The sequence below is a fragment of the Fistularia commersonii genome, chromosome 18, assembly GCF_037954325.1.
Source record: "Fistularia commersonii isolate RoL2024-O1a breed Wild chromosome 18, RoL_Fcom_v1.0, whole genome shotgun sequence".
In the NCBI taxonomy this organism is placed as follows: domain Eukaryota; kingdom Metazoa; phylum Chordata; class Actinopteri; order Syngnathiformes; family Fistulariidae; genus Fistularia; species Fistularia commersonii.
Window position 1 is genome coordinate 2,392,595 of NC_141301.1, and position 15,849 is coordinate 2,408,443.

General features: G+C 49.5%; 1 protein-coding gene across 1 annotated transcript in view; it reads right to left on the bottom strand.

Moving 5' to 3' along the window:
- tenm4 (teneurin transmembrane protein 4) overlaps window positions 1-15,849 on the bottom strand; it is a 191,243-nt gene that overhangs the window by 57,379 nt on the left and 118,015 nt on the right. Inside the window, exons 14-17 of the mRNA XM_086164949.1 lie at window positions 13,923-14,108; window positions 10,965-10,991; window positions 8,402-8,548; window positions 7,330-7,546 (exon numbers count right to left, since the gene is read on the bottom strand). Coding sequence (XP_086021075.1) covers window positions 7,330-7,546; window positions 8,402-8,548; window positions 10,965-10,991; window positions 13,923-14,108 — 577 coding nt within the window. The remainder of the gene's footprint in view (window positions 1-7,329; window positions 7,547-8,401; window positions 8,549-10,964; window positions 10,992-13,922; window positions 14,109-15,849) is intronic.

Below are 15,849 nucleotides of genomic sequence, written 5' to 3' on the forward strand. Positions count from 1 at the left end.
TAATAATAAAATAAACTTTTGAAGTCCCAACACTCGGCAGAGAAAATCATCCCTACGTCTTAAATTCTTCAAAAAAAAAAAAAAAAAAAAAGAAGTATACACAAGCTATTAACAGCGTCCCTCAGCCTTTGTTCGAGCTCACACACTAATAGAACAAGAACATCCTGTTCCGGCAGACAAAGATTTGTTCCCTTTTACTTTTCTTTTTTTTTTTTCTCAGAGAGAAGTCTCCCAGAAACTCAAAAACTTTCTGCCCGAAAAACCCACAACAAACAAGGAAAAACGGTAGCAGCGTGTCACACACCGGTTTATATCATCATCATATCAACGCGCCGGGGGTTTTCAGTGAAGAGACCTAGCGTAGCTTCTTATCGGCGGAATTTTTTTTTTGCTACCCCTTCGAAAGAGCGGGATATAGGCTAAAACTGGCTAAAAATAGCCTCGCCGCTGGAGTTTTCCCCGCCAGCTTGCAGAAAAAACATACAATTATGACATATCAGTGCCAAATGTTGAGTCCCAAAAATGACCGACAACTTCTGACGCTAATGGCCTGATGCTAATAAAAAACGTGTAAATAAAGTGATAAAAAGCACCGGGCGCTACATGGAGTGCTGGAAATTAGCTGTCAGTCTTTCACCGGAGTCCACAGCGGACAAAGTCCCTGTTTACTATTCCGGTCAGGATCCGGCGCCGGGCTTCGGCGTGTATTGCGCGTCACGCCGCGGAGTCGGCGGGTCGTTTAATGCGGCGTTTTATCCCACGACACCTCCGTAGCTTTTTTTTTTTTGTGGCGGGAAACGTCGGGAATGCGAAGCTTCGGCCGGCGGATCGATGAAAACACGATCGGGTGACCGCGGCGAAAGGCGCATCAGGAAGACGGCGAGACTGCGTCGGCGAGGCTCCTCTGAAGCCCCGGGCCCTCCTGTCATAACCGTTCATATCTGTCAGTGGGTGGGGAATGAATACCGGCCATGAATAATAGATGATCACTGATATTTTTAGGTGAGCCGAGGCATCCAATCTCGCAGTTCATCCCCGGATTCTCGATTTTACTTATTTATGTCCGCATCTTCCTCGCAGGGAGACGGGAGTATAGCTCAACCCTCCGCGGCGCTTGGTATGTCCGTCGGAGGACGACATATGTCGAGTGTTTGCCGAGAGCCGGGAGAGACGTCGTCGAGTGAAAATGTCACAAAGCGCGGGTTGTTTCTTTTTTTTTTTCACACGTCTCGGCCGCCGCCGACACCAGAACAGGCGGAGTTTGACGACATGGAGTTCAGGGAGACGCGGCTCCGCCGGCAGAACCATGACGACCGATGACTGCGGCGTGAAGATGGAAGTATATTTACCTCCGATGCTGAGCAACGCTGAAGGATTAAGGTCAGAAACCGCTGCGTCTGCAAAATCGCACAACCTCAAATGATCAGACTCCATCCACCGCCTCCTTGAACGCAAACTAGGGGTCATCAGAACTTTTGGACACCGTTCCGACAACCCCCAGAGGAAGGAAAAGCAGGGGTTCAGCATGTCGAGAAAGCTCTAAAATCATGAAGCTACCCTATGGTGGGATTTCAGTCTAAAACATAAACCGCTAGAACTCGACCGGAGGTTAGAAAAAAAAAGCGACGGCGGTGTAATACCATGTGTTTCCAGCAAACACCAAACAAGAGTACATCTTAAATCCCAGAACCCCCAAAGCTGTGGACCAGCGCACCCCGAGGGCAGAACGCCCGGACACAAAATCGAGAATGTGGTGTCTCCTGTTAAGCGCAATGAGGACTGTGATGATCTCTATACCGCAGAGAAAAAATGACTTCTGCAAAAACGAATGGCCCGAGACAGGGGACCTCCTCTTCTGGGCAAGACTCCGCAGTCCACTTACACTTGAAGGACGAGGGCCACTCCGTCGAAGGAAGGCGGAGAAGACAGCTGGTTTGAGAGAGGAGCCGAAGAAGCTATCTTTGCCAAACCGGAGAGACCGTCACTGAACGGAGGAGGGTAGTCTCGCTTTCACCTACCCTTGTGCCGAGATCCATCAGAAGGTCCATCTGAACCCCGGACGGGTCGACAACCCAAACCGGACCCCTGCGACTACCGCCCAAGTCTCAGCCCAAGTGGACTAAAGGGCTTCTTTGTTTTAAGCAGTCTACTACACATTAGCACGGGAATTACCTTCAAACTCGAGTGAGTCCCTAAGTGAGGTACAAGACTCGTACCTTTGTTCCATAGATGTGGCACACATTTCCATAGCAACCCCATTCAAGCTAGTTGTAGTTGTGACACAACTCATGCTCAAAGTCTGTGGAGGTTCTAAGTCTTCCGGGTCATGGTGACTTCTTGTATGAATCATCTTGTTGCAGCAGGTGGGCTTGAATTTCTTCACTCGAAGATATTTCACCCCACGTCCGAGAGACTTCTTCAGCTGCCTCTGAAGAGCTGAACTGAAGGAGCCTCTCGGATGAGGGGTGACACTTCATAAAGTGAGGAAATTCAAGGCCGGTCGCCACGACGAGAAGATTTCGACAAGAATTCACTCAACTTGCATCAGGGCTCGTCCCCTGACCCCGGCGAGCAAGAACCAGAAACTCCTCACCGTCTGTCAGAACTGAAGATGAGAGAAGGAACGACTTGAAGAGAAAAGTCCAGTTGCCATGGCAAGAGTTGCCGCAGATCGACGGCTCAGCGTAAAAATAGAAATACCAGTAACCGTAACCTATTACTTTAGAAAGAAGTTAAATAGCAGGAATTACAAAGGTGTACAAGTCAGTAGGGAAACCAGCGCTGCTGTATGTTTGGCACTGAAGAGAAGACTCGGAGGCAGCAGGGATGAAGATGTTGAGGTTCTCTTTGGAAAGGAGGAGGACGGACGGGATCGGGAACGAGTCCGTCAGCGGGACAAAGTCAGATAAAGTCAGAATTTGATCGTTTGGACGTGTACGGGGGAGGGACGGCGAAGAACTGGGTTGAAGGATGCCGAGTTGGAGCCGGCGGGCAGGAGGTCCAGAGGAGATTTATGGATGGAGTGAAAGAGGACGTGAAGTTAGTTGGTGTGAGAGAAGAGGATACAGAAAATAGGGTTAGAAGGAGGAAGTTTATTTGCTATGGCGAGCCCTGAAGGGAGCTGCCAAAAGAAGAAGAAGAAGAAGACGCTAGCCGGAATTAACAAGCCGACGCGGCGGCTCGTTTGATTCCGAGCCGACTTTGACACCATTCTGCCGAAGGAAGAAACGACCGGGAGCGAAAAATATAGGAATTTTTATTTTCTCCACTTCCGCCTGTTGTCTGTTTGCATCACAAAAAAAGTTGGTCGGGCGGAGACGAGAGAAGAGCGAGAGACTCGCAAGCCGAGCGAGATGCAAATGTGGTGACACAGACGCACGGCCGATTAAAGATGAAAAGGAGGAGAGACAAAGGCAAAGTGAGGCGGAGGGAAAGTCTTACGGGACCTCGACAGCCATCCGGTCTGATTTGAAAGCATCCCGGATCCCGAGGCTCGGGGTGTCGCGAGTTCTGCCTCTGGGAGCTGGTCTCAGATGGATTACAGTAAAAGTAATCACAATACATGAATATGAGATGCCTCCGGCGTCGGCGGATGCTCATCCCCCTTTTTTTTTTTTTTTTTTGTTTTCGCCACGTTCAATGTTCGTCCATCATCATCTGTCCATCATACTTCTGGCACCGAGCGCCACCTCCGCCTCCCCATTTTAGGCTCCATTGCCTCTCCGTCTGACATTTTCGGTCTGCGGCGGCTACACCGGGAAAAAAAAAAAAAAAAAAAAAAGATGCATTTTACATCTGGTTACCACCCATCCCTCCCTCCCTTCGCTCATTCTCCTCCTCACTCGATTCATCAATCTGTATTAGAAAACACGCTGGTGATGCGGATTGAATCTTTGCATAAAATAATGGAAAAGCTAAAACCAATCATCCCCTTTTTCATTAGCAATACCGTTGAGGAGACACATGTGTTACGCACGTGTTCACGGCAGCCGCGACTTTTTGACATTACCAAAAATTTTGACGTCGCTTCCTGTATCTAAGACGAAGACACAACCTTTGTTGTCACGTAGAGTTCTAGATGGAGCACAACGTCGGTGAAATTTGACCACGTCATGGATGAACCATGAGCAGAAGGCAGCTAAGGACCGGCTCAGTTCCTCGAAGCAGCTCCTGCTTCGAGGTAGCGTCTTTTTACGGATCCGTCGGAACTCCTGCGACGGAGGTCCTTGGCGGTACTCGCAAGCAAAGGCCATTGCCGGATACTTCTCTTACATTTTTAAAAGCTATCCCGGTCGCCGCTCGGCTGTTTTCTTGAACAAAAAGGACAGAAGCGGTGGCAACTGGAGTGACCAAGAGGTCCGAGCTCTTTTGACCTTCAAGCCCAAAGAGTGCTCGCAGAGGAACAGCAACATTTTGGCCCGAGTGAGTCCAATGTTAGCTAACGGTTAACCCAAGTTAGCTAAGTTAGCCTCTTCTTCATGGCATCTGCTTATTTTTTAGCGCCGCGCTAAAGGTGTACGTCGCGGATGCTCGCTACCGTGGTCCCCGAAAACTAAAAGGTTCCCCGGGAGTCGGGAAGTTCCCGGAACAAAATTTGATCCGGACAGTTCTTAGAACTGAGTTCTCGGGACTTTTCTGTCTGAAAGCGGCTCACACCAACGCGGGCACATATTGTCTCGGACAAATCCTTCTTTCTCCGTTCACCCGGCCGGCTACATTTCTCACAACCTAAAGATAGCTCGCTCTGCTAGTAAGCTTCCTTGCGGTTTTCACCGGTGAATTTCACCCTGACAGTCCTTTGCCGATGGCTAATCCACGGCGCGTGAATTTCTCCTCCTCCCGGGGAAAGCTGTGTGATGAATAACCCGGCTGAAGAAATAAAAAAAAAAAAACGAGGACCCAAGATGTCTGCAGAGCCCTCCTGACCACGGGGGTGGGAAGAGGGGATTCACATTTTGCTAAATTCAAGCGACAAAGACCCCGCGAATGGGCCTGCGGAAGAACTCGGAAGCCAGGAAGAAGGTTAATCTGTCATCGCCATGCAAGGCCTGGGGGTGGTGCCGGTGGCGAGGGATAGAAGGGAGAAGCTGTTTCCCTCCTAATTTCATAACGACGGTGGTTAAACTCATTTTTGTTCCCCAGTTACCGTCTCTTGATAGACTCCGCGCTAAGGAACCCCATCCACTAATTCTGCCCCAGGGGTTGCGTGGGGTTTACCCCACGGTTAGGCGTGCCAAATCAATTCAGGTTTGAAATGTTAAAGAATGGTGATTTCTCCGGTGACGGTGCCTAAATATGTTAAAAAAAAAAAAAAAAAAATCAAAATGCCACCATGCTGCCAAGAACTGTCAGTGCTGGAGATTTTTTTTTTGGTCCCCAAATTTGACGGACATGTATTTTCGTATCATCACCTTCTTCAAATAATTCCCTGAGTCATTTTTTTTTGTCGAATTTTTCAACTCCTTATTCAACATATGGCTCGTTTTTGTTTTTTTTTGTTTTTTTTGCGACTGGGGCGTTTATTTTAAGAAGCCGACGATTTTTAATCCAGGAATACGTGACGGTTGCATTCAGGTACAGGAACAGCGCGGGGGCCGCTGACAGTCCCCGCATCTTCGGCAAATGTGTCGATGCAGCTTTAGATCGTCCCCGGGGGAAGATACATCCGCGTACGACCGGGTTCTGGCTACGTGCTCCAAAGAGCAGCTGGCGCTAGCGCTGATATGCAAGAAAAAAAAGGAAAAAAATAAAAACAATCAGGCTGTTATTGGTCGCCGGTAGCTTCCTGTCAGCAGGGTCTTCCCGTCCCAGGAGCGGGAGGGGAGGCACTGCCACGTCCGGGTTTATCACCTGAGAGGTCAAATATTTCGCCAAAGTGTCTGGGACTCCAGGGTGGAGGCACCGGTCCAGACTCCCGTCCTCCAAAAGCTCATAAACCTTTAAATGTCGCGCGGTTCAGGTGCGGTGCCAGGACCGAAACCAGCCCCCTATTTCCCAGCTATCTTCGCTAGCGGTCTTTCGGCAAGGGCGACCGGATAAACATCTGTCCTTTTCCGCAATTAAGCGAAACGCCGCCGCGACGGCGCCTAAACCCGAGGGCGAACCGGGTGTTCCGTCACGACGGCCGACCCGAGCTCGCTGACCATGCGGACGTGACATTTCTCTGAAATCAACTCCCCCGTGCTTGGAGACGGGTTCTCCAACGCTGCCTGTTGACCTCATACCGCCTCCCTGCTCCCTGCGGCGGTTCCGACGCCGTCCCTTGCGCCGAAGGGGGACTACACCGTCCCGGAGGGTAACGTAAGGGTGGGTTCGGGCGTCTCGCGCGGAGAAACCCTGCTGCTCTCAGCGCTGTTAGATCAGCTGAGGTCAGCTGATCGATGCCGACAGGGCGCTCGTCGCCCTCTGCGCGCTCACGCCGTTCAGCTGATTTCCTTTCAGTCGGCGCCCGTGATGAATGTCATTGAAAAGACGCTTCCTTGAGCCACAGCAATTTATTATGGGTGCAGCATCAACAAGCGATTTAAGGAGAAACCAGGTGTTTTTGCTTAGAGTTCTTCTATTAATTGCACATAAAATGATCACAGTAAACTGGCTCAAACCCCACAAACCCACCCTGGACCAGCGGCGTCAGAGGCTTAAGGATGTAAACTGCATGGAACGCATAACAGCAAACTTACGACTTCAGACAGACCTATATCTTGACAAATGGGCACCCATTAAAAAATATTTGGAGAATTGAAGATCTATTTGACTGAGTTAGATTTTTTTTTTTTTTTTTTTTTTAGTTTTATTTTATTTTTCGCTTGCTATTGAGGAAATAAGTGACCTATAAAGAATATTGTATGATGTGTATCTTGTTATGAGGTTTTGTAAGAATGTGTTAAGGAACCTGTTCCAATAAATGTTCATAAAAAAAAAAAAAAAGAAAAGACGCTTCCTGCTTCCGCCGCTTCACGCCTCGGAGCCGCGGAGTGTGCTCGTCCTGCCGAAGTAAAATATCGCAACCGATATATATATATATATATTTTTTTTTTAATTAATGCAGTCCAGAAGGGACTACCGTTCCCTGAAGGGGAGCAGAAAGGCAGAAGGTGGGGCCGCCGTTTGCCCCCCGATTATCGAGCCGAAGCGGGTGTTAGCGGAGGGGCTTGTGGGCGGGGCAACGCTCGCACATGTGCCAAGACGTGAATAGAGGGAAGCTGTGCCGTGAATTCAGATGAAGCGTTTAAAGCGCTAATCATTGGACGAGTCCGTGAAAGAAGCGCGGCCTCTTCAAAAAGTGACAATCTAGTAGAAAAGGGTGTTTGACTTCACGAGGTGGCTCACCTCCCGTCGAAAGGGTTAGCTCCCAAGACGACGTGGGTGCTCTCCCTGCCCACCAGGAAGCGGACCCGGTCGTAGAAGGTCTGCAGGTTGCTCTGCACGGAGGACATCTGGGTCTCCTGGATGATGTCCAGGGGGTCCGGAGAGCCCACGCACAGAGAGGTGGTGTGACAGGTCGCCTGCAGACAGCAGTCCGGATCCATGCAGTCCACCAGGCCATCTGACAAGGTCAAACAAGTGACACGCTCGCTTTATTTCCAAGACGCAACCGTTCCCGCACAGCTGGTAATATCAGCCGAGTGTTTAAATCAATCTTGACTTCTAGAGCGCGCGCGGTCACGGGATACGCATCTCGCCCCAGAAAATATTATTATTATCATTTTTTTAGATGACACAGTGGAAGACAATCTGCTTCTCTTTTGAATTCACTTTACTTTGCTGAAGTAGGTCACCGGACTTCCTACCCTTTGCTTTCAGGGACCTATCTGGCCAGATGGGTGATAAAAATAAATCCCGCTGTCAGTCAAATCCCTAGCAGCGCCGCGTCTTTGCCACTGAGAGCCTTTCGGTCCCTGCACAGTGATGGGGAGACAAACAGCCTCTGCATAAATAAGGGATGCTAACAGATAGCCGGAGCCCAGAATGAGGTCTGGTGGAAAGGAAGTCACGTCTCGCTCTTGGCCTCCAGAGCGGCGCAGCCCCTTGGCCGGCGCTGTGTATGTGCCTGGCTTTGCTCGGGGCTAGTTAGAGGGAAGAGCGGGCACTTCCTCCCCGGGCCAGTGCATGCTTCGGGCTTCGGGCGTATCGCTCGGCTTTTTTAAAAAAAGAACCTGTTGTCCGAGCCACTGAGCGGACGCCGTCGGCCCCTGCACACCTGCGCGAGTACAACAGATGTACGACGGAGGCCGACAAGGTTAGAGTGAATACATCTTCAAATGTATAGACGCGTCACTTCTTGTTAAAGGTCACCGTTTCACCTGCGCCAGAAGGCGACAATGTGCATCTTTTGTGTTGTTGGTTCCCCCCCCCCCCCAACCCACCCCCCATCCGCAACGCATTATTTTCTTTCTTTTACCTCCATCGTTGTCCTTGACGTCACCGCAGGCGGTTTCCATTGAGGTGTCGCAGCCGGTGCCCCTCCAGCCCAGTTGGCACACACAGTACCAGCCATTGTTACCGAGCGTGCACCTACCATTCCCATTACACAAACCGGGGCAGCCCTCTGTGCGACAGAAAGGGACAAAGGACACCAAATAAACAAGATTCTGAAGGTTGCACTTACATAGAGGCATATAGTCTGAAAAGAGACATCCCGGATAAAAGATGGCGATGTTGATGACGAATGTTTTCGAGACGTAACTGGATGGTGCGATTTTCAATAAAGGGTAAACAGAATGACCCTTTGCTGAGTTCGGTTCATTTGATACACCTTTTGTGTCATATCCACGTGCCGTACAATCAGATACCGAGGATCTTCAAAAATCAATATTCAATCATTACTGCGGCAGATCAGGCCTCGCTGCTTCTGCGCTAGCGGCGAACGTCCGGGGGGAAGAAGAGCGGCGGAGTACGTTCCGGTATTCCCGTGCGTAATTGGATCCATCTTGGTCCAATTTTCAAGCTTCGACCTCCCTGATTACCGTGCGGCGGCGGCAAAAATCGTCCGGGGATACCATTCCGAAAGCGGACGGGGCCTCGCTTACTCGACAAATCGATGTGAAAACGACGTTTGTGGCGCCCGAAATCGGAAACAGAAAAAAGGCTCCAGAGTGGGAAAATATGAAAATACCTTGGAGACGGGCATACGGGCATACGGGTATACGGGCAGTCCATCGGCACGCACGGGTGGGCAGACCATACCGACAACGGCCGCCTCCAGAGTTCCGCTCGTGCTCCTCAGTCGATTCAACGGGCGCAACGATAGCGGCGCCAGAGTACTCCGGAGTTCTTCGGCTGCCGTGACGCTTAGGCTACATCCTTGCCCTTGTCTTTTGGTGCCACTCCAAATTACAACTCCACCTCAATTCCGGTTGTTCAAATACTAGATGTGCACGTACCCATGTTTGTTCTTGCGCCCGAGACAGGAAGTGACGTTTTAGCACTTCACATTTGAAAGCGGCGCAATCAACGGCACGTTGTTGTGTAAACGAGTCCCTGAGAGGACCTGCGGGCCGGAGGTCTTCGAGGGCGTCCTATCGTGGAGCCAAAAAGCAAACCGCAGAAGGTGGCGGCCAGGAAAAAAACCAAAAAGATTGGATACGCCTGTTTCTTTAAGAATCCTCCTGGGAGTGGGGGAATATTTGCCGTTTATCTGGCGCATATGATCTTTATCTCGGCGCTGAGGCAAAGACAGGAGGTATGTGTCTACGATATCAAACACACAAACTCTGTCACAGTCGCGTAGTTAGCAATGTGCCTTGATAATGAGAAATCCCGAGCTGACCCATTTTATCAACTCCGTCGTGCCGAGTCGGATTTCTCTCGGCGTTTTTTTTTTTTTTTTTTGAAGCCGTGGCCGATAGGAGTGCGAGAGCGATAGCCGCAGAAGAAGGGAGACGAGAGCGATGAACGGCAGCCGTAAAAAAGACAAACAGACAAACATCAGTGGAAAGAAGAAGCAGCGATGTGGAGGAGTGTTTGGGGATAGAAATGTCGGCGCGATCACGTGGTTCGGCCCGGGAGGAACGCCAGCGTTTACATCCGGAAGCGAATTTCTCTCGCCGAGGCCGAGGACAAAGTAGTTGGACCGATCGAGTCGGACGATTAGCGAGCTCTGAATGTTTATTGCGCCGGGATAAATAAGGATCCGCGCTCCGCTGGCGCCGGTTCAATTTAATTGGCAGGCCTTTCACGGAGGGGCCTCCCGCCGAGCTCGGCGCGGGCCGGCCTGAAACGGCTCCAAGCAGGAGGCGGCGGGCGTTTTCGAAACGGACCCTCCTGGCAGCCGCTCTCGCGCCAGGTGGTCCTTTACCGAGGACACGGCGAGGGGGGAAAAGGGAGCCGGGGAGGAGCGCTACGACGCCGACGCTCCGGACCATGAACTCTTTTAATTAGAAAGGGCGCGCCATCAGTACCTATCTGGGCATCTGCATGTTCATCCATAATGCATTGCGCGCTTTGCATAGACCAATCCCCGATATCGCCTTACTTAAGGGTGCGAGGTCCGCAGGAACAGGGAGTGGCCGCGGCGGGAGGCGCGAAGGTAGCGGGCGGGAAAAGGGGAGCCGTGGAGGAGCGCTAGGGCGGGAAAAAGGGAGCCGGGGAGGAGCGCTACGACGCCGACGCTCCGGACCATGAACTCTTTTAATTAGAAAGGGCGCGCCATCAGCACCTATCTGGGCATCTGCAAGTTCATCCGTAATGCATTGCGCGCTTTGCATAGACCAATCCCCGATATCGCCTTATTTAAGGGTGCGAGGCCCGCAGGAACAGGGAGTGGCCGCGGCGGGAGGCGCGAAGGTGGCGGGCGGAGGCGTCCAACCCGTCCTGTGACAGCATGACAAAAAAAAAAAAAAAAAATGATGGGGAGGCGAGGGTCTCGACATGAGTGGCGTGGTCGTGATTTGTTATTGCTGCCTGGAGACTCGATGGAAGGAGGGCAAAGAGGAAAGAAAGGAAGGAAGGAAGGAATGCCATACCTTTCACTACCTTATCCAGATAGTGAGCTTGGGAGATAAAAGACAGGACATGTAAGGGAGGTCTGGACGGTGCCACTTCCATGACAAGACAGCAAGGCAAGGTGTTAGTTTTACGTTACAGGAATGTAAATAGAAACAAAAAGACCAAAGAATAAACAACAGAGAAGCGCAGTCGTGAAGCAGAACCATGCCTTACGAGCGACACGACGGATACGATCCAACACGGGGGGGGGGGGGAGGAAAGAAAAAAAAGGGGGGGGGGGAGGCGGCGGTGGAGGGGGGCGGAGACGAGAAGAAGAAAGAGGGGGGCGGTGACGGAGAAAAAAAAAAAAAATAGTGATACGCTCAGAGAGGACGTTTTGTCATCTGAGGATCTCGGGGGTGATTGATCGACGCGCAGGTTACAACCTTTACATTCGTGAAGCTCAAATCCGAAAACGTTGACAGACGTGGGGTTTGTCGGAGCGTCCCCCCCCCCACCCGGCGGTGCTCCCGATAATGAAAATTGATTTAAATCGAGATCTTTGGCTCCTTAATGGACGCCGCCGAGGAATATTCTTGTAGAAGGAGCGCAGATCTCAATATGGCACTTATAAAAGGCCCATCAATAATGTACGAGCAGCGTATAAAACATTCACACGCTGAGTCGAGGCTCTGAAGTCAGCTAGCGCCGCTCCCAGACACAAAATACCGCCAGAACTCACCTATTTGAATATGGAATAAAGCTTTCCACCCAAAAAAAATTTTTTTTTAAATAAAATCAGATTCCGGACTTCTCTCCGTTAATTCAATTGTGTGGAACTTTTTTCGCCCGCCCCCCCCCCTCGCCGCTGTGGAGCCACGGCGGCGAGGGGGGGGGGGAAGGTATTGTGTTTGCGCTTCCTCCGCGCCGCTTGAGCGGTCGGACGGTGGAATGACAATGAGCGCCGTGGTGTCAGGTGGCGGGAAGGAAGGAGCTCGCCGTTTCTTTCATCGGAGATCAAAAACGGTTTTCTTACGCAACGGTTCAGAAGGCTTTTTTTTTAAAGGCTCCTCGGCGGAGCTAAAAGTTAGCGTCCATCGAACGATATATGCGCGTTTAGCTTGGAAGCGCAGGAATATGAAAGGCGGCCTTTTGGGTTTTTCTAAGTTCGTGTATATGCAGATGACATGGTGGTTATGAGAGCAAAAAGGAATAAATTAAAAAAAAAGAGACCGACACCGTTTAAGATGGGATGTAACAGGTTAGCATAGCATCGCAGGCTGCTTCATAAAAAAGGACTCATTTGGATCGGAGTTGTTTGAAGACGTCTTTGCGAAATATGCACGTCATGTGTACGTTTATTAGGGCTGTCAAAAAGGAGGAATTTGCATAAATAATCTGATTATGATTGCTAACGCGCGATTTGCAAATAGTTCCACAATTCCGCGAGCAAATTCTTTCCTGGCTCAACCGAGTCGGATGACCTGTTACTGCACGTCAACCCCTGGACGGATGTCTGAGGAAAAAAATACAACCAAGACGGGGCAATCGAGCGACAGGAAGTAGTTGTCGCTCTCTGCAGGAAGTAGTTCTCCTTTCCCCAAAAAGCACTTCCAGATCCGCACCGCATCAACGCCAAGCGGACATGAATCTGGGGCGCCTCCGTCAGGACTTCAGTGACCAACACGCCGACTCAAGCCAAACCCTAACATCATGTTGGGGGCCTCGGATAAAATAAACAAATCTGGAACAGCAGTTACAGATTGGCCAACTAGTGAAACAGCAGCTGGATGAACGACTGCCATATCCATATGGAGAGTTATTTGAAAGCAAAATTGCTGGGGTTATTTAATTTAATTTAATTTAATCTAATTTAATTTAATTTAATTTAATTTAATTGTATTTTATTTTATTTTATTTTATTTTATTTTATTTTATTTTATTTTATTTTATTTTATTTTATTTCATTTAATTTTCCAATTTGGACATATATCTGTTCTCTATATTTATATGTATTCTCTTGCATCATGAGTCAAGTTCTTTTTGCTCGGGACTTTTTCCTTTTTGTACTTGTGAGTCTTCTTTTATTTTTCTTGTGTGTAAACTTAGTTTTAAAGTGTACATGGTGTGTATATATGGAAAGTGTGTTTATACAGTTTGTGTTTTTGCAGTTGGGGAACGTACAAAAGCGAAGAATGTCATTACATTTGATCGGAGTTTTGTTTTAAAATAACATCTTGAATCTTGAACCATAGCGACCCTGGTTGACAGCCCTAATATATGTATACATATATTTATACGTATCTATATATATTTTAAAATAAACCCATTCTATGTTGAAGGCGTTCGTCTTGTCACGGCGGAACGAAATAAAGAGCGCAACCGACTGCATCATAAAAACATCCCCTTCCACAAAGCCGCTTTCTGTCGCCGAGATGTCGGGGGGGTCCCAGACGGATCTTGACATCGAGTTCTCAAACAAAATAAAACTTTGCTGAGAAAAACTGTTATGGGGGGGGGGGGAAACAAAAAAATAAAAAATAATTAAATAAAACGCGAGAACGGGGGCGGAGGGGAGGGTGCAAGAGTCGCGAGATAAAAACACAAAAAAAAAAAAAAAAAAAAAAAAAAAACGCTCGTCAAAGCGCTTGAAATTAAGAGTCAATGAAATGGATGCAAAAAAAAAAAAAAAGAGAGAGAGCGATGGAAAAAAGGATGAGTGAAATCAAAGGACACCTTAGCACATTCCCACATTAAAATGCATGAAGGCAAGCCTCAGATCCTTGAGTAAACCTGTTCATGCTTTACTGAGTTGCACAAATTCAATTACGCATGCTTTCCCCTCTCTTCTCTCTAACCGGACCCTTCCCCTCACACACACCCCACACACAACCCACCCCTTTGTTGGACTCCCAAGACCCCCTGACAAACACACACACACACACGATCAGATACGGACCCCCCCCCCCCCCCCTCCGAACTTCTTCCCGTCCTACCAATGGTGCAGTGTTCTCCGTTCCAGCCGGGGCTGCACTCGCATTTCCCGTCCTTGCAAGTGCCGTGCTCGTTGCAGCGAGGGTGACACGCCCTCTGGTCACACCCGCCGCCCGTCCAGCCGTCGTCGCAGCGGCAGGTGCCCGACACGCAAACGCCGTGGCCGCCACAGTCCGCCGCACAAATCTCTGTGGGAGACAAGGGACATCATGGAGGGAGACAATAACAGAAGGTGGATGTGTGTGTGGGGGGGTTGAAGTGAGATGGAAAGGGGAGACAAGGCGGTGATGGGACGAGGCAACAAGGGTGGAAAAAAAAAAAAAAAAAAAGACAAATGCAGGAGTTATTGTCCAGGAAAGGCGGCTACGCTTCACTACCTTGTCTGATGGCGGCTGAAAAGAAATTCCTGCACCTCATAAGGGTCAATCCTCTTTGACAATACAAATCTAATAAATCCATTACAAAGACAAGACACGGATTGTGACGGCCTTGGCAGTTTCTTCTTCTTCTTCTTCTTCTTCTTCTTGGCTCGTCTTCTTTTTGTGAAAGTCACCTCCCGCCATTCGGGTGAAACCGTACGTGTCGTTTCCCTTTGTTTCCACGCACGGGTTTTCACGGCGCCGTCAAATTTAGTTTATTTTTAGACTAAATAAAGAGTAAGCGCCACGTTCGGAGGAGCCGAGACCCGCCGATGCTCGACTTTTTTTTTTTTTTGCGGTTCTTTTCAGGAAGGAGGATGTTTCTCGGCGCGTTCAGACAGGAAAGCGACCGGGGATCTCGGTTTCTAGGAACCATTTTAGAGGTTGAACTCGCGCTCAGATACTTCTTGCGTACGGCGCGGTGCCATTTTTAAAAACTATGGTCTTTATGGACTATGTATTTGCAAGTGTTATGTGCAGTGCTTATGTCCTCTGTTGTAAGTCGCTTTGGATAAAAGCGTCTGCCAAATGTAAATTCAATGTAAAATGAAGACGCGGTGAGATCAACGAAGAGGTCCGAGTTCTTCACAGAGGAGTTCCCAGGGCTCGCCGAGGAACGTCAACATTTGGTCCAAAATAAGTTCAGGAGTAGCTAACACTTGGGTTCTTCACGCGGATCGTCCGCGGTTACTTTTCCGTGTCTTCCTCTTCTTCTTTGGTGGACGCTTAAATCGTCCCCGGCTGAACTCGTACCCGGACAAGAACTTAAAATGTTCCGTCCTACGGCTTCCATTGGGCGCCGATCGTCCCGTTACCTTTTGTTCTCTGGAACTCCAGGAGAAAGGCCTGAAGAGGTCTCAAGGAAAATTAAACGTCGGCGGATGACTCATGAATCACAATGAAAAACCTTTTTGTTAGCTACCGTGTAATAAATGGGACTCGGCGGCGGAGGCCGGCGAGGAAACGGGCGGCCGTATTTCACTGGATGGCTCGTCGAGTCGATCGGAAAACGTGACCGGATTAGGGCCGCGGGGCAGGCCGAGTCTCCTGCGAGGTAAATTAGCGGCTTTTGCTGAAGCTGTGTCGCCATGGCGACAAATTAAATCGGGTGTTTCCAGCCGAACAAGACGCGACGGGTCTAAAAATGTTTTTACTAAAAGAAAAAGAGTAGTAATATAACGAAAAGGCTCTTTTCTGATTCCGCCGGTTCGCCATTATGCAAATTCTAATTTCAGTCCTGACATTTGCTTTAGGAGCGCGGCGCGCGGAGTCGGTGCCCTTTAAGCCGGCGAAGGCACGCCGATGCACGCCGAGGAGCTGCAAAAATCACTAAACGCCCCAAAAAAAAAGGTCAAAAATGGATTCCGGAACGATCCGCTAATAAATAAAATTTGCCGCCGCAGTGTGTGCGGCGCGTCAACATGTTATTCATAATCACGATAAATGGCGTGTTTGCGAGCAGAGGCTACGTCCCGAGCATCAACTCGTTAGCAAACAACATTCGCGCATT